General features: G+C 33.2%; 1 protein-coding gene and 4 non-coding genes across 5 annotated transcripts; 3 read left to right on the forward strand and 2 right to left on the reverse strand.

Moving 5' to 3' along the window:
* Positions 1 to 854: 854 nt before the first annotated feature.
* On the reverse strand, positions 855 to 1,047 carry LOC148302992 (U2 spliceosomal RNA). Its single transcript, XR_015838551.1, has one exon. It is a non-coding gene; the product is annotated as a U2 spliceosomal RNA (small nuclear RNA).
* A 1,001-nt stretch (positions 1,048 to 2,048) lies between these two features.
* LOC148302993 (U5 spliceosomal RNA) lies at positions 2,049 to 2,165 on the reverse strand. The gene has a single exon (XR_015838549.1). It is a non-coding gene; the product is annotated as a U5 spliceosomal RNA (small nuclear RNA).
* A 1,955-nt stretch (positions 2,166 to 4,120) lies between these two features.
* Positions 4,121 to 4,237, forward strand: LOC148302994 (U5 spliceosomal RNA). Its single transcript, XR_015838550.1, has one exon. It is a non-coding gene; the product is annotated as a U5 spliceosomal RNA (small nuclear RNA).
* Positions 4,238 to 5,966: 1,729 nt separating this feature from the next.
* Positions 5,967 to 6,159, forward strand: LOC148302995 (U2 spliceosomal RNA). Its single transcript, XR_015838552.1, has one exon. It is a non-coding gene; the product is annotated as a U2 spliceosomal RNA (small nuclear RNA).
* A 10,181-nt stretch (positions 6,160 to 16,340) lies between these two features.
* Positions 16,341 to 17,663, forward strand: LOC148302996 (lysosomal proton-coupled steroid conjugate and bile acid symporter SLC46A3-like; the record flags this gene model as incomplete). Its single annotated transcript, XM_088270721.1, has 1 exon — positions 16,341 to 17,663. A coding segment is annotated over exon 1 (952 nt), but the record flags the coding sequence as incomplete, so codon positions are not given.
* Positions 17,664 to 19,889: the final 2,226 nt, after the last annotated feature.

Consider the following 19,889-nt stretch of genomic DNA (forward strand, 5'->3'; position numbering starts at 1 on the left):
TGCGGAAAACAATCGCGGTCGTAGGTCGAGTCGTCGACGAATAGCTATAAATTAATTTAAAAATCCTGTTAATAATAGATCTTTGTCAGACGGAAGGAATATCTAATTTAACATACTCAACCTATAAAGGATTGTATTAGACTCGTTTTGTGTTTATAACAGACGATATAATTAATATTTTCATTCATCATTTTCTTTTGGAAAGTTGGCCTTTTGGTTATTTTCGTTAGTTGGAAATGAATGACGTCACAGAAACGGTGGAGTTATTTTAATATTCGTGTTATTGCCAAATTATTGGCGGCTCTATTTTTTTATATTTATGGTCTACCTTCCCCCCCCCCCCTCATATTTGTATAACACAAATGGTAGTGTAGTGGTAAACAAACAATTTATACAACTACTATTACAGCTTTATAAACCATAGACAATAAACCATATGACGTCATAAAACATTCGATAACGTGTGCGAACGCACGTTTATCGTTTTATTAAAATATCTAAAGTTTAAACTTTTATATCTCCCTTAGTTCCCTACAGATTTAAATAAGAATGTTATCAATGATAGTCTTGTGATTCTCATATTAATTTATTAGCCAATAATCCAACATCCTGACAAAGGCACACTGATCAATTTACAATTAACTCAACATGCGAAATATAGAGAGCGGCTTTTGAATTTAAAAGAAAAAGTCACCAACGTATGGACTAACCAACTATTCAGCGGTCGGCTTTAGAAGCACATTCTGACTATATGACGTTCATCGAATAAAATCGCTCACGAGAGTTCATTCATCTTATGAGTTAGAAGAGTCATGAACGGGCCCATTGGACCACCACTGTCCACAGATTCAAGTTTAAGATGGGCCGATCCCGGCGGCACTGCAATGCCGGGCCAACCCGCGACAGGAGTGGAGCAAGCCCCGAACATCCCGTCACATTCCAAAAATCAGTTTAATATACTGGTCCCGCATTGCGGGAACTATCAGATATTAAGCTGATAAGAACAGATACTACACTTTGATCTTAGCCAACAGGCCGAGAAGCGATACCTGACGACCCAAATCCTGGGCTATATGTATAGGCAGATGGGACGCTTGTTATGCGCACTGCGAACGATTCTAGCGCTACCTATCCGAGAGTCAACGAATCAGTTGCTCCTTGTCCTTTTTGTTATACTCGGGAGGGTTTTCGTTTAGTATTTATATGCATGAATTTCATGGAACGGATAAGTTGTTTTTAATTTCAAATGTTAATATTTGTAATTACCCGGAAATAAAACACTAATTTTATTTTACCGCTTCGATGTTCTTATCATCTTCTGTGTAATTTATAAATATTGTATTCACAATGCTCATTATGGGTGACTGCCAAAAAAAAATTAAAAAATAACCTCCAGCACTTTACGCGGTTCTCATTATTTCGTCAATACAGTAAAGCCGAAACATATCCTTTCCAAAATACAAAATACAATTAAACCTCAATATAATACACTAATCAGAAGCCGAAAATAAGTTTAAAAACAAATAATAATAAAAAAACTGAAAATATAAGCACTATTATATTTAGATATTAGTAAAAATACAGACCAGAATTTATTTTATTTATTGTCTTCGGACACTCTTCGTGAAGTGACGTTGCTATTTGATTTTGAGATTTTTTCTTGTAACCGAAATTCTTGACAGTTATATCCGAAGGTCGTTAAAGAGGCCGTTATATCGGGGTTATACTATAGTCTGCTAGGCATACATATAATAAAACAATCCATTACAGTTGATTTTCAGTCTTGGGGCGTTTGTGCACTACACGGATCTTTACCGTCCAGCACATTAGTTAGCATATAAAACGGAAGATTGGCTTGTGCTTTTGTCCAACTTTCTTCGGATCGGTGCGTGCATACGTTGCGCGCTCGATCTCTGCAAAACCGGACTGCCGGACGGTAAAATTCCGTGTAGTGCACAAGCGGCCTCAGCTCTACAGCGCGAGGGCGGCCGTAGAATTCGCTTCGTCAAAGAGAAAGATGCGAAACCGAAGTCAGATAAAAGTTTAGGTCCTGCCGTGAGGCAGGAGACAAAAAATTGGTTATAGACTCATTTGAGTGCTCCCCTCCACGGAAATCTTTAGTAAAAGGCGAAAGATTTATTCGTATTGAAGGGAAACCAGAGTACCAAAACACTGGTTGCCGGGTATTATATAGGTAACAGACAGTCTATTCAAGAGCGTGTTGCGAACGATTGTAGCGCCATCTAGTTTTTATAAAAAACACCAAATACTTCATTCATTCCAACTTATTGATATTTAGACAAATTTGAATGGAATAATATCTAATTTAGATCGAAAGATGAACACATTACACTCTTCTTCTTTTTCTTTAAATATTTTATACTTAATATCTTATTATATTACTTATTAAAGGAGGTCTTCAAAGTGTGGGTACCTGCGATATTTTTATTAAATACGTGCAGGGATGGGCTGCCATTTTTTTAACAAGGGGCTCGCGGGTGGTGGGGGAAGGGATGGGGGAGGGGGGGTGTATCACTTTGTTTTAACTATCCAAAATTCATAATAATTTAAAAAAATACTTTATACGTATATCAAATGACAAAATATAGATATATAATATTATAAGTACCGTGCGCTAACCAATTGAAAATATAGATATGACTTCCACTGAAATTGCATTTATGTACTGATTTAATCAGAGAATATTGATTTCTCTTAATTTTACAAGGGGCTTGTCGGCCCCTGCCAAATTTAACAAGGGGCTCGCGCGAGCCCCTCCGACCCCCTGTAGCCCGCCGCTGAATATATGCATATAAAGTAATTGACGTTACATCGTTTTGCCAGGTAAGTATGTTGATATATATTCAGTCCTACTTATAAAATGATAAATCACGAATGCAAATGGTATAGGAATACCTAATGGCGTTCAAAGAATTCTTAATAGTTTCATCGTGACGACCAGTGGTGGATCTAGGTTTGGTATTTTGTTTCGCATATTAAAGCAAATATTATATTCTAGGCAGTGATAGCATTCAAAATTTTCATTTTTTTTAAATTTCCTAACGTCCAAGTGACTCTGAAATCTAGCTACGGCTTATGCAACACCGTTTATCGTGTCCCTACTCAGGCTTCAACTTTATAAGTTTTATAGCCTATGCCTACTCGTGAGTGGATTTACTCTTTATGTTTAAAGTAACTATAATTTCATGTAATTCATGAGTCAAAATTCTAGCCAAAAACAGTCGCTATTTTCAAGAACCGGTTCGCCCCCCCTTATAAAAAAATAGTTTTTTTTTTATTTTTCATTTATTTGTTTTTTATTCTGCACATAAACAAAACAAAAGCGTATATCTTTCACGATATTCTTTTTGCTAAGTGCAATAACTTACCTAATTTTTTTAAACTTTTTTTTTTAATTTTTATTTAATGTTTTACTTAGTAAATACCACTATTAATAGTGGTATTTCCTAAGAAAACCTTAATTAAAAATGGATAGATTTTACCACAAAGTGACTGCCGAATCAATTAATGATATTTTTTTAAGGTAATTTTAAGTAACCCAGAATGGTATAGCTACATAAGGACCGTCAGTCTATTTAATCTTCACATTCGTTTAAAAATGACATAACTAGGCGAAACAATTGACGAAATATTAATTTTTACGTGTTTTTTTTAAATAAAATACAACATAGTCGACTCAAATATCTGTGTTTGATTTAAAAATGAATACATAAATTAAAATGGAGTTCTACAGATTAAACGCCAAATCAATAAATGCGATCTACCTAATTGATGCCTTTCATTCAAATGCATCAATTATTCAAATTTTATTATGCAAATGCTTTGAATAATAAACTTGTTTGGTACTATCATGACATATGTAAATATGAAACATGCTTCACAATAAGTAAATTATATTTAAAGAAGGAGAAAAGTGTAATTTGCTAATCTTTTTACCCAAATTAGATATTATCCATTTAAAATTATCAAAATGTCAAAAAGTATGAATGTGTGAAGTATTTGGTATTTTTTTTTAAACTAGATGGCGCCACATTCGTTCGCAACACGCTCTTGAATGAGCTGTTTATTACCTATATAATACCTGGCAACCGGTCGGGTGGTACTCTGGTTTCCCTTCAATACGAATAAATCTTTCGCCTTTTACTAAAGATTTCCGTGGAGGGGAGCACTCAAATGAGTCTATAACCAATTTTTTGTCTCCTGCCTCACGGCAGGACCTAAACTTTTATCCGCTTCGATTTCACATCTATGACGTCATTGAAGTGAGCTCTGTGACCGCACTGGCCCTAGCTAAGACCAAAATACATCTGCTATGGTTGTTTATTATTAATATGACTATAGTAAAACCTCGATATAACGAATCTTTTTACAGGAATTTTGTATATAACGGTCAAATGTAAAAATATTGTCGATGTCAAACAGCAACGTCACATCACGAAAAGTGTCCGAAGACTATAAATATGTATAGTTTTTGTGTATTGTTTTGTTTACATATATCTAAATACTTCTTCTTCTTCTTCTTCCCATGTTCGCTCCCTAGGTGGATCATATGGCCAACACGAAACGTCTCCAAGTCACTCTGTCACGCGCCATCTCCTTGGCTTCCTCTCAGGTCAGTCCGGCGTCTCGAAGTTCCGCTGAGTATAGTCGGTGAATGGTCGTCAGCGGCCTTTCGGGGTGCCGGAATCCTTGGGGTTGGAAGAAGAGACATAAGGGGTTGATGCACTCAGGTGACATGTCCCAACCATGTCCACCTTCTCCTCTTTAGGACTTCCAGTATGATGGGCTGTTGAGTTCTTCTCCTCACATAGTCAATCCTGATGAAGTCATACCACTTTATACCCAGTATTCGCCTCAGGAACCTATTTTCAAAACTAAATACACATATTTTCAAAAAAATGTTATTGTTTTATTTTAAGCTTATTTTCATATCACGTACTTTCGGCTTTACCTAACGGATACCCGTTCCTTCAATCAGTCCGTTACATTGATTGAGGTTTAACTGTATTTTCTTTTTGCTGCATTTGCTAATGTATTTGGACAGGATAAGTTTTGGTTCAACTGTATTAATGTGACAATGGAAACCACGTGGAGATGAAGACCAGGTGTTCTGGAATGGCGTGGCTTTAGGTCGTACTAGCCAAAACGAATCATTAAAATTGACCTTATTATAGCTAAAATTTGAGGATGTATTGTAAAATGGTAAAGGTTAATGAGCATAGTAGATATTTAGAAATTACACTGTCGATGATGAGGCCATCGAAGCGGTAACATAAAATTAATATTTAAAATTCAGGTAATTGCAAATATTAACAATTAATATTATATATTTAAGAGTGGACCATAAAAAAATTAACGGTCTTCAGAAGAGATTTAAATATGCAGTGAAGGTTTGAAATGATGTACCACAAATCGCTATAATGCTCATAGACCTTGTGGGCCCTTAATATTATGTAAATGTAATAAAGGAGGCGAATGTCTAGAAAAGGGGGGAAAATTTGAAAGGACTCTGCTGTATAACAATAGAGAAATACTAACTGAATATTGTGAAGAAATATAAATACACTTTCAATATGATTTTATTAGCTTTACTTTGATTTTGATTTCGGTTTCCAATAAAACACAGAAAATTTCTTAAATGTCTACATCCAAATTACTAATCTTTTTACAGGTTTTAAGATACGGCTTATGATTTACTACTTAACAGAGGTTGTTTTAAAACATAAGTTTTATACTCTTGCATATATGTACGTAAGTATTGTTACTACAATTCCATGTTATTCATGCGTGTAAATCCTAAACAAAAACATTCCCGAGTATAACAAAAAGGACAAGGAGCGACTGATTCGTTGACTCTCGGATAGGTAGCGCTAGAATCATTTGCAGTGCGCATAACAAGCGTCCCATCTGCCTATACATATAGCCCAGGATTTGGGTCGTCAGGTATCGCTTCTCGGCCTGTTGGCTAAGATCAAAGTGTAGTATCTGTTCTTATCAGCTTAATATCTGATAGTTCCCGCAATGCGGGACCAGTATATTAAACTGATTTTTGGAATGTGACGGGATGTTCGGGGCTTGCTCCACTCCTGTCGCGGGTTGGCCCGGCATTGCAGTGCCGCCGGGATCGGCCCATCTTAAGCTTGAATCTGTGGACAGTGGGGGTCCAATGTTACTAAGAGCCTGGTCATGACTCTCCTTGCTCATAGAATAAGTGGTCTCTCACGAGCGAACTTATTCCATGAGCGTCAAATAGAGTTTAAATCTGTTCCGGAAGCCGACCGCACAATAGCGTATTAGTGCATGCGTTAGTGGCTTCTTCTTATAAATATTTAATTAATATATTCAATCAAAGCAATTTTAGTAAACCAGTTTTTTTTACTTCCGTGTGTATTGGTTCTGAATTGGATGAACATCTTCTAACCCTCATCCGCACCCAACGGTGCAGAGGTCACTACATCATATAAACGCGGTGTTATTATGATCGTTAACACATAAAAGAAAGGTAATCAGTCCCACGCTTCAGGTACCAATCCAAGGTAATTATTGAATAAATAGTAGAGTGAAAATTCACTGTTATTTATTTGACACCTTCTGGGAACCGAATCAGGATTATCCAGTACGGTAACCGAGCGTGCTGACCATTACACAACGGAGGCGGGCATAAGTAAGATATAGGGGTTATATAGTCGGTCTACTTTTTTTTCGTAATTTAGAGATTTCATTATATAAAAAAACAACGAACTTCAAAAGTGTAAGCAATTCCTTTTTCTATGCAGGATTACCGAAAGCGAGTACCTACGTCGTGGTCATAGTATCAAAAAAAGTTTTTGATTTATTTTAAACCTATTTTGACTTTGATAAAGGACTTTCGTCCTTAACGGACACCCCCGCCCCCCAATTATGTCCGTTATATCGAGGTTTTACTGTACTACATATAATATTATACTGTGTCGTATGTATGTAATATGTGATTATATATTTTGCAGTACGCCAATTATATTATGATTTTATCAGTTTCTCAATGGTAATGACTGGAGAATAAGGTACACATCGCTCACTCCTTTCAAGAACGTCATAAGTCAAAAATCGTCAATTTTCAGATGCATGCTTTCGGAATGCCCAGAAAATGTACCAGCAAAAGAGGCATATTTTTAACTTATGTTTCCCATATTTTTCTTCATTTGTGTTAAGATATAAAAAAAAGAAATATGAAAAATAACTCTAATTGGAGATTATCCTGATTTGACTCACTCAAAATATTGAATAAATAAATTTTAAATTCACTATACATATTTGTTGTTTGAAAAAAAAAATACTCCAAAGAATATCTGTACTGTAATCCGAACGCTCCACTAGTCCGAACAGATGGTAAATTTTAGGTGTTCAGATTAAAGAGGTCTTGCTGTTAATTCAATTAATTTTCCTTATAGACTACTACTTGATTCGACAACATTGATTAAGGTAAAATTGTCATCACCCAATTTACATAGATACCGCCCACTCCTTTCAACCTATATAATCCCGATCAATTTTGTCAAATATCCTTTGAACATGTTACACCTCAGCCTTTAGTGCATATTGTTCTGCAATCCTCAGTTCGTGTAGACAAAAATCTCGGTGTTTATATACTAAGATTTTATTTTCTTGCCGCCATAGAAGCGGCACTGGAGTCATACGAATGACGCCTCTAGGGCGGCATTCGAGTTCTGAGGGTTAATAAACATGGCACACTTTACATATCGCTCACTCCTTTCAACAATGTCATATTTCAAAAACTTGATTTTTCAGGAGATTGTTTTTAAAGTTTAAAAATATGATAAAATGTATTAAAAATAAATATCAAGCCACTAATTGATTTTTTTTACAGTGCTACAGATATTTTTAGGTAAAACCTGAATGTTTTTTCTCGATTTAAAAAAATATTTAGTTTATTTAAAAAAATAATTAAACAATACTTTTTCCTCAAAATGCAAAGACAACACTTTCTGCCCTATAGCGGATAAATATTAAGTTAAAAATATGCCGCTTTTGCTGGGATATAGTACATTTTCGGGCATTCCGAAAACATGCTCAACTGAAAATTGAAGAATTTTGATATATGACGTTGAAAGGAGTGAGCGATATATACGTACATCATACTTAAAGGTCTATTCGAGTGGAAAATCCTTCTATGACTAGCAGAAAGAAAAAAAAACGGTATTGGTAAATCCTTACGATCACGGATCCCATACCATCGTATGATTTCATAAAATTAACCAAATATTTTTTCAAACAATCCCTGGAAATCGGTCCTCACAAAAAATACTTGATATCGTGGGAAAATTTACAAATTTAATTACGTACGGATTTAATAAACCTTACGAAAAAATGTTATCTCCCATCTTTCTAAAAATAGTTTTTTTTTTACTATGCAAGAATCATATTTGAGTAAAAAATTAAAATATACTGAGCGGTGTTCTAATCTGGTACCTAAAAAAATAATCCATTATCCTTCATATTTTAATGACAATAAAATTCATAGGAATAATCACACGATTGTCATATATTTAATTTTTACATATAAATAATTAACGAGATGAGATGGCTAAAATTTAAGATGTAATGTCTGCATGCATAGTTAAACACACTAAGTATAGGAACATTTCTTAACGGAGACGAATCATTTATATACACACACATATATATATATATATATATATATATATATATATATATATATATATATATATATATATATATATATATATATATATATATATATATATATATATATATATATATATATATATATATATATATATATATATATATATATATATATATATATATATATATATATATATATATATATATATATATATATATATATATATATATATATATATATATATATATATATATATATATATATATATATATATATATACACAGTGGGTGGCCAAATTATTAGGGACACTTCGAATTTTCTGTAATTTTCATGTTCAAATGAATTTAATGAGCAAACAATTAGGTTTTTAACTATTTTTTTATTGATTGGGATGCTTTATTTAGAATTTAGAAACAATGTAATCAAACATTTAATAAAAGTAATTAATTTTTATCATAAAAAGCGATTATTCAAAAATTTCAGAAAAAACCGTAATATTTAGTAATAACACCCTTTGCTGCGATTACAACTTCCAAACGTCGGGGCATGCTTTCTATGCAGATTTATATATTGTGCCGAAGATTAGGGTTACCATGCCATACTCTGATAAGAGTTTCTATCAGTAACCGCTTGGTGGTGATGACTTTTTTAGCAATTTCCCGTTTCGTTAGCCTCCAAATGTTTGCAATGGGGTTCATATCCAGCAAATTGCCCGGGCAAGGCAAAACACACACTCAACAGACGTTTTTTTCAGCCAGGAATGCGGTAACACTCCTTGTTTTATGACACGGTACCAATTCATGCATAAACACATACTCTTCATCACCAGGGAACTATTCCTTAGCCTCGGCTGGAGCCGACTTTTCAGTACTCGCTGGTACTGGTCTTGCCTCATGGTCCCTTCCATGATATGGAGGCGTCCCATACCCTAAAATGAGATCATGGACCACAACATTATACTTACAGGGTGTTTTTAGCCCTCTTTACCAGGCAGTCCGGGTGGAATTTTTCTCCTGGGCCCCGTCGGACGAATTAAGTTTTTCCCACCAAAATTTTAAATGTTGCTCTTCTTAGAAGCAGACCTATAAAGTATCACCATGATTGCAAAAATGTGTATTTTTTATTATTTTCTTATTTTATTATACAAATGTAAGTCATACATACTCGATTTCAGTCCGAAACCGTCATATTCCAGTGTTCTCTGGCCCATAGGAGTCGTTTTTTCTTCATGGCCTCAGTCAGGCGTAGTTTTTTGGTTGGACGTCGACCAATTAGATTTACTTCGACTAACCGTCTCCAAACTATCATTTTGGAGGCGTTGATTTCTACATCGCTTATCAACGTAGTGGACAATCAACACACGTTTTACGATTTTGGAAATAGATGTCCCTGATTTTACGGTGACCACGCGGAGTGGTGATCGTTTTTCTGCCACTTTTTTAGACACGGGCTGCTTCTAGAGGTGGGTTTTTATGAATTTTTCTTTTTATCCGGTTGACTCCTGACTTCGAAATACCTGTGAGTGCTGCTATCTCTTTTTAGAAATATGTGGAATGAAGTAGTTAGGTTGGTACTTCCCTACATTTTCTTGGAGATATGTCTAAAGACTTGCCCATACTTAAATTTAGAATATTAAGGTTCAATTCAAACTAAATTGAATTTTAATTAAAAATAAATTGAAATTAACTTATGAAATCAGCAAAACTAATAAATTATTAAAAAATACTTAGTATTTTATAGTCTTGGACTCAAAAAACATACAGGAAAATGGTTTTAAAAAATATTAACTTAGCTCACACTAACACCATTTTTCACTAATTATCATTAAAATGAGAAAAAAATTTACTTTTTTGATATTTTGCAGCATTGTTACGTCTTAAAAACAATAATTATGATACCAGCAACAAAAATAAATAATATTTTTTAATTTGAACACATTTATTTGATCATAAAATTCATTTAAACTTGAAAATTACAAAAAAGGACAAGTGTCCCTAATAATTTGGCCACCCACTGTATATATATATATATATATATATATATATATATATATATATATATATATATATATATATATATATATATATATATATATATATATATATATATATATATATATATATATATATATATATATATATATATATATATATATATATATATATATATATATATATATATATATATATATATATATATATATATATATATATATATATACTGATTAATATAAAATTAAAATACAATTTAAAATTTTTACCCACCTACAATGTTCTTATTGATATCGCGGTACCTATCTCAACGTTATAAATATAAATTCCGTTATCTATACTTTTTAAATTTAAGTTAAACTTGGCAGATACCATTTTTGTTGTTGTTTGAAGTGAGTACTAAATTCCAAGTCAACAAAATAAATTATTTAAAAAATAAAAATTGACAAATTTCGGACTTCAACAAAAGGTGATTTATGGTGATTCTCGTTTAGAAAAAAATAACAGCCACAATGCCGAAGTCTTGGTACTTATTCATATGGTAGTACAAAAGACAAAGTATCAGAGAAAAAAACAGGATCTTCGGTACCATTGTCTATTTAGACTGCTCGTATTTTTTGTTCAATATTGAGCGCTTTGTCGAAGATCACGACTTCTAACTTTTGTTTTATTTTTAGATTGCCTTCGTTAATAATTGTCTCGATTTGCAGATATTCTTGTATTCCCTTCCTAGAAAAAAGTAGTTTAGAATTATGTATCGAGTATCTTCAACAATCAGAAATTCAATTATAACCATGCCTTCCCATACTTAATTTATTATTTTTTAATTGAAATTTCACTTGGTTAAAATCACTTATACTTAAAATTTATTGTGACAAGTGTTTCGATCCCATTTTCAAACACATATGAAACCGTATCTAAATTTTAGAGTTGTGTCCTTGGAACGTTGAAGAATGAAGAGGGGCTAGAAACGGTTTAATATTTTTATTTTGAATATTTTTTGGTAATGGGAGTATGGACAATAAAGGAAGGTTTTAGTTGTAGTCATAATGTCAATTTTTTGTTTTCATTCCTCATGCATTCAGGCACTATACATTTTTAAACCTATACTTATACATAATTCAATTTTTTCTTTTCTTTTTTGATTCTTTTTTTGGTGGTAAATGGCTGTCCTTATTTAGTAATATTCTTATGATTTTTATTTGATTTAAAACCTAGAAATTCCTGAAAAACTTTTATTTAAAAATCGTTGAAATTTATGTATAAAAATAATCATAATATATATTTGTCCTTTTTTCATCGGTTAACAAAAAAGTTCTTCTCTCATTTTTTTCTACATTCTTACATGTCGTTTTCTTGAGCACTATTCTCATAGTTTTATTTTGAAGAATATATGATTTATCAAAATTTTCTTCATTGGCTAAAAATAATACTGTGGAGCAGTAATCTATATGCGGAATTATGGGTTTATTACTTTTCCTACGAGTAAAATTCGCGAGAAAAAACGCCATATTTTAACAGGTCATAAGCTATGTACATACCCAGACTTCCATATTCTTCTTCACCTATGTTGCGATGTCAAAATTTAAAAAAAAAACACCCTATGTTTTTACATAATTTTGAACCAGAATTTGAACACTATGTACATGTTGGGAATAAAAAAAACTGGTCAAATTATAAGCTACATAAAACAATTGATAAACGTGTTTTCGGGCGTTTCCCAGAATGTAAAAATAATCTGGGGTTCGGATCTTGCATACGTCCAAATAAAAGGATCTCGACTGAACTCACATGTGTAGTGTCATGAGATTAATGATAAATGCAGGAGTTCCAAAACTTTGAGCATTGTCAATCATAGGTAGAATGGTGAATGTTGCACATATGTAAAGTGATCACTTATCCAGCCTATGATAGATCATAAGCCCTTTAAATACCTAGACTTCCATATGCTTCTTCACCTATTTTGCGATGTCAAAAAATTTAAAAAAAAACCAAGATTCTTTAAAGTATTTGGATACTCAAAATATCAGGACTGCGGAGTCTGTGAAAAAACACGACTCCGACTCCGACTCCTATATTAACCAACAACACGACTCCGACTCAAAAAAAGCTAATTTTTATCAAGTTGCTGCCTACCTTTGCATATAGCCATTTTTTGTTATTACATTCTCGTAGACTTTGTGCATTAAATGGATCTCGATGATTCACCATATCGGCGCGACTTGCGCCTGCAAGTTTATTATTCGTGCACAAAACACATTCATTTAAATAAAAATAAATTAAAAGTATTTTAAATTTTAACGAAAAAGTAGTGAGAGTTGCTCATTTTTTACGACTCCTACTCCGTCTCCTGTCCAAACACCGCGACTCTGCGACTCCTACTCCGACTCCACAGCCCTAGAAAATATTGTTGACCAAAACAATTTATTGAGATCATAAATAATTAAAATAATACGAGTATATCTATACAGATACAATGACTTGGTTTATCTGCCCGATAAATCGATACCAGTACCTACATAGATGAACATAATACATTATTTAATAACATATATATTACATCTTCTGTGTAACATATTCCGATTAACAAGTAAGCAAAAAAAGTATACCGAGAATAGGTGTACCTACCCTTGATTCAATATAGTAACAGCTGTAAAATTACCAATAGTGCAATTCACTTTTTTTCAATAATTAATTCATTAATTCTTATATAAATATTGCGTTATTCCTTTGATTAGCCAATGTTGCATAGGGTATTGAATAAAATATTCTTCTTCTTTACGTGTCTTTATTCGACAATTTATATTGCACCAGTATTTCATAGTGAAAATATCTTTCATATTATATTTTAACATCTCATCAAAGACGAAGAAGACTTTGGAAGCCTGGGCATTTAGTTTAAGTGATCACTTTACATACGTGTAACATAATAATATATAAATAACTCCTGGAGATAATCCAGATTTTGTGAACAAGTTTTTGGACACATTCAATATGTTGTAAAAAAATATATTTCATTCTCTCAATATATCGAACATTGACAGGTATCAGAAAACACATGAAAAAGACACCTCTACAGCTGTTATATTAAGGTGAATATACGTAGATTGACAGGATTTAAATGTGTTTGAAAGGATTCGCTATGACTGTATTGAAAATCACGATTACGACCACCCAAAATATATTTCAGTGTAAAAATATGTAAGTAATTAAAATAAATATTCAGATATTTAAGTGTAAATTTTTGTCCGCCCCCGTAGTGTAATGGTCAGCACGCTCGGTTACCGTTCTGGAGGTCCCAGGTCCGATTCCCAGGGGGGGTCAAATAAATATAAGTGATTTTTTCACTGTAATATTTATTCAATATTATCTTGGACTGGTACCTGAAGTGGAGGGCTGATCACCTTTCCTTCTTGCGTAAAACGATCAAGATAACACTGCGTTTATATGAAGCAGTGCCCTATGCACCATTGGGGTGCAGATAAGGGTTTTAATAAATATAATTAAAAAAATTGTTGAGTGAACGAATATTTTGATAAGGGAAAATACCAAAAAGTCGCGGAACAAAAGTGGAACTGGGCAGGCCATGTGGCACGTATGCCTGAGGATATATGGACCAAAAATGTGCTTGACTGGAGGCTTAGAACAGGAAGCGGAAGCGTGGGTGGGCTGCAGAAAAGATGGTATTAGGACATTAGGAAAGTGGCGGGCCTGCACCGGAAGAGAGCCGCGTCCAACAGACGACTGTGGAAGTCCAAGAGGGAGGTCTATGTTCAGTAATGGACACAAGAAGAAGGTTGAAGTAAGTAAAAAAAATGCATAGAAACTAAATATATACATAGATACAACATAAGAACGCTTAGATCCGTCAAATTTCGATTCGAGTTTGATAATTCCTATACAAGTTTTCAGACTGATACTCAAAACGGTGATTCATTCTTTCCCTTTTAACTTATGAGCTCCGGGTTTAACAAACCACACTTTTATAACTTTTTTCTTCTTAATTTTGTTATTTTTGTACATTTATAAGTAATTTGCTTGGATAAAATTAAAAATGTTAATAAAAACATCATGTATATGTTATTAACAGAAGTAATTGCTCGTTTTTGCTTCTTGCTATCTGATGAACAATTGTATATGTTTTTAATGACTACAAATATACAGGATGATTTATTTGCATTTATAATTCTGCATTGAGTTTAATTACATACTTACTTGTATGTAATTAAAGTCAATACTAAATATCAGTGATTTTTGACTCGAATATTTATTTAATACGCTGAACGATCACCTTTCCTTCATGTTAACATTGCGTCACCTGTCGCAGTGCCCTATGCACCTTTGGGCGCTGACGTATCATCCCAATATTGATTACATGGGTACATAAATATATTTTTATGTATATTTCATTCAAACTTTTCAAATACAAAAAATTGTTGGAGATACAAACCTACATATTCTTTTAATGCATTGAAAATCGATATAACAATTACATGTATAAACACGCCAGTCGAAAATCAATGAATGAATAATTTTTAAGAAATCCATTAATTTTCCTGTTTTTAGTTGTCGTATATATATATTTATTTACCAGTTGTACCTGGCCAAACGTTGGTGTGTCTCGAACAGAGAGATCGTACATTTGTTTAATTTACACAATGCTTGTGGGTATAAAATATTTCACAAAACGCGCTGTCCACCGTGAGCAATGTTTAGTATTGCGTGTGCTGCTGTTACGTTCAACAGATGGTGCTGCCATTTCGGTAAATAAACTATAGCTGCTTTCAGCACCATATTTTACCTGTCACAATTAAAAACACCCATCGCAGGTGTATAAAAACACGCGGATTCACATGCAATATTGTTTAAAATTTTCAATATTTATATAATATACATATACATATTTGTCCGCCTACATAGTGAGTGGTTAGCGCGCTAGGCTACCATGCTGGAGGTCCAGGGTTCGATTTCCAAGAGGGTCAAAATAAATATTGTTGATTTTTCAGTCTAATATTTATTTAATATGACCCTGGACCGGTACCTGAAGCGGAAGGCTGATCACTTTTCCTTCGTGTATTTAACGATCAAGATAACACTGCTTCTATACGATGCAGTGCCCTATGCATCATTGGGTGCGGATAAGGGTTAGAAGAGGAAGAAGACATATTATGTATAAACGATATTGGTTTTACTATTTTTAAAGACAAATTTTCATACACAGTCGTCACCGATACGACAAGTATTTTTTTCTCACTCTGTGGAATTCTGCTATGTAAATACAACGTCAATTAAAATTCAAAAGGAATTTATGTTAAATATTTTGTGTACACCTTGTATATACATGCACCATAAAAATTTGCATGAAATTTACCTTGAAATCCTCTTACAATCATCATCTCGTCAATGAAGCATACACAATGATTTTTTTTTCAAAGGAAAAATAACGTATTCAAAAGAATAAAGTTCAATGTTAGACACGACTTTAAAAAATTGTGATTGCCTCCGCGATATAGTATGATTTATTGAGAATTATCATTAAATATGAAAATGCTAGCCGTTTTTGTATAATTGTTAAATAAAAAATTAAAGAGTACAAAAAGCTAGACCATTATTCAATTAAACGTGCGATTTTATCACTTACTCGGAGCCGGTTCCAATCTCGGTTAAAATTTCTTAATCGTTAATAGGACGTCTGAACGTAACGACTGACGTCCTGGACTCGATCTGCGTGCATTCACGTTTAACATTTTTCTCCATCTCGAGCTACCGTGTCAACTTTCGCAACGGCTTAATTAATTAACAAAAATAATGAATTACACAACCCTGATTACATAACACACTCGAGGAAGTCAATCGTCATTGTTAGTTTCAAACACCATCAGGCTTTTTATATCAGTATACATTTCAATCTTATGTGTAATGGATGTAGGTTTAATTGAATTAAAATAAGAGATTAAATTATCTTTGAATTTATTTAAATTTTGTGATAAAAATAAGAAAATTATGACCAGTTATAATAGTTAAGTGATTTCGTGATTAAAGAAATAAAAAAATGGCATCTACAAATCGTGAAAGTGCTTCAGATACTAATTGTGATGTGATCGTTACGCCAGAATCGAAAGTGGGACCAAATGAAGAACGACCAAGTTGTGTACAAAAGATAAAGAACTTCATTGGTTTCGTGACGGTGGAACCTCTTCTAGCATGTTACGTTATGCCCAGTGTCTTGGCAGCTCTGGCTGTTCAAAATTTGAACCTGGAGAAGTCCTGCAGGGTCAACAATGGCTACGGAGCTGACATTTGCGACAGGCTCATCAGGCAAGATGTGGAGAATCTTACGGAAGAAGTGCAGCATGTCCAAACCCTCGTCGCAAACATGGCGTCATGGAAATCGCCCCTGCAAACGTGTATCCCGGCTTTGATGATCTTGTTTATTGGGGCTTGGAGCGATCGAACGGGGTTGAGGAGACCTTGCATGATGATGCCTCTCGTTGGAGAAACAATTTCGAGCATCGGTCTGCTGCTGTGTACATTTTATTTCCTGGAATGGCCACTCGAAGTCAATGGTGTTGTTGAAGCTTTGCCTCCAGCGCTAACAGGCGGATGGACCACAATGTTTATGTCTGTTTTCTGCTACATATCTGACCATACAACCGTCGAGGACAAAACCTTCAGGATAGGAGTCGTGAATATCTTCATCAGCGTTGGAGTTCCCATAGGCACAGCGCTCAGTGGCATATTGACAAAGTCCCTAGGATTTTACGGTGTTTTTACAATCTCGATCAGTTTGTACGTGATCGGGTTCACTTACGGGTTGTTTTGTATAAAGGATACGAGGAAAGTGCAGGAAGCCGGGGAGAGTGTCAATTTTTGTGTGGAGTTTTTCAATCCTAGGCATGTTACGGATACGCTGAAGGTAGCCTTCAAACCGAGACCTGGCACTCGAAGGCTCAGGGTGATGCTGCTCATGATAATCTTCATAACTTTAACAGGACCCGGCTACGGTATGAATAAATCTAATTAAAAAAATAAATAAAATATTAAACTATAAATTGAAATAATAACAACAACAAAATACATTGATTGCAAATTTGAAAATCTAATAAATGTTGAGTTACACATACATTTACAATAACATTTTTGGATGACATGTTTCAAATCTGGAATGATTTTGATTTGCTTTGATGGGATGAGTTTTTGAATTGAAATATATTATATTATACATAAATATACTTAATTGTATTATTAAGTAACTTCTGCACAAACTATACATTATACATATTTTTTTAGTTATGATAAACCAATAATTAGTTTTTGGATTTTAACTGACGTTAATCTACAGGCAGCATCAGTATTTTTAAATTGTTTTTTTTTTTATTTTATTAAAATAAAAAGAGAAATATTTGTGATTTTACTATTTACAAAAATACTTTCATACTATTTCTGTGAGACTAAGCGGCTCATTATTAGAAAAACAGGTATCAAATTGTGGTAGAAAATAAAAAGAGAAATATTTGTGACTTTACTATTTACAAAAATACTCTCATACTATTTCTGTGAGACTAAGCGGCACTAACCACAACCCGACCCAATATCAGTATCAGCAATACATTTTCATTATATTGATAGGTACTCGTCCAAATAATATATGCAAAAACCCGTCCTTAACATGAAAATAAAATTCATATAAATATTACTCTTTTGATTTTATTAATGTAAACACGACTAGTTTTGAGAATTGCAGATGTCAACACATGAAAATACAAAGAGTTTGTATTTTCACGTGGTGAAACTAACCAACTGAGTTCCGAAATTTTTTGTAGTGTGGTTGTCAATCATGGGTAGAATGGCGAATGTTGCACATATCGCTCACTCCTTTCAAGAACGTCATAAATCAAAAATCGTCAATTTTCAGTTGTGCATGTTTTCGGAATGCCCAGAAAATGTACTATATCCCAGCAAAAGCGGCATATTTTTAACTTAATATTTACCCGCTACAGGGCAGAAAGTGTCATTTTTGCATTTTGAAGAAAAGGTATTGTATAATTATTTTTTTTAAATAAACTAAATATTTTTCAAATGGAGCAAAAATCTTCAGGTTTTACCTCAAAAGATCTGTTGCTTAGTAAAAAGTTCAATAAGTGGCTTAATATTTATTTTTAATACATTGTGTTATATTTTTAAACTTTAAAAACATTCTCTTGAAAAATCAAGTTTTTTGATTTATGACGTTCTTGAAAGGAGTGAGCGATATGTAAAGTGATAATCAACCTGTGACAGGTAAATCACAGGTAAATCAACAGCCCTGTAAATACCCAGACTTCTTCACTTATGTTTAGATGATGGAATAAATTTAGAATAAATATTAACAGACAAAATGTCTGTTAATATTTATTCATGTAAACCTTCAATTTTGTCCGCCTCCGTAGTGTAATGGTCAGCACGCTCGGCTACTGTTCTGGAGGTCCCAGGTTCGATTCCCAGGGGGGGTCAAATAAATAAAAGTGATTTTTTCACTATAATATTTATTCAATATTACCCTGGACTGGTACCTGAAGCGGAGGGCTGATCAACTTTCCTTCATGTGTAAACGATCGAGATAACACTGCGTTTATGTATAGCAGTGCCCTATGCACCATTGGGGTGCGGATAAGGGTTTTATTATTAAACCTTCAATTAATTTTAAAAAATATATATATTATTATCTAATTTAACTGTTATTATATTATAATGAAAGTAACTCTGGCCTTATAATTTATCATTTTGATGTAGTACCAAATCCTATTTACTTTTCCTTTCTGTTATGATCTTGAATATTCTTAATAGGTACCGGTCCAAAAGATATTAATAGATGTGTCTGACATTTTATCACCCCATTCATTGGCCATTATATTTTAAAATAATCGAAAAATATTTTTATTTTCTTGAATGTTTTCCGCAGATACTTTGTGGCATATTTTATTAACTTTATAAAATTAATTAACTTTGTTTTAATACACTTGCTTATTAATACAATTTAACCTACCGGTTTCGACAAGAACCTTGTCATCATCAGGGTTAATTTAATTCTAAAACATTTAAACATTAAAATACTCTCACCAAAACCTTCCACACACTACGTAAAAAATCCTAAATGTATTTTTTTTTTTTAAAATAGCACTTAGAATTTTTTACAGATTATTAATTTTATCGTCCGCCTCCGTAGTGTAATGGTCAGCACGCTCGGCTAC

Source organism: Brachycentrus maculatus, unplaced genomic scaffold (genome assembly GCF_059751285.1).
Source record: "Brachycentrus maculatus isolate JH-2025_06_01 unplaced genomic scaffold, ASM5975128v1 h1tg000394l, whole genome shotgun sequence".
NCBI classification, from domain to species: Eukaryota; Metazoa; Arthropoda; class Insecta; order Trichoptera; family Brachycentridae; genus Brachycentrus; species Brachycentrus maculatus.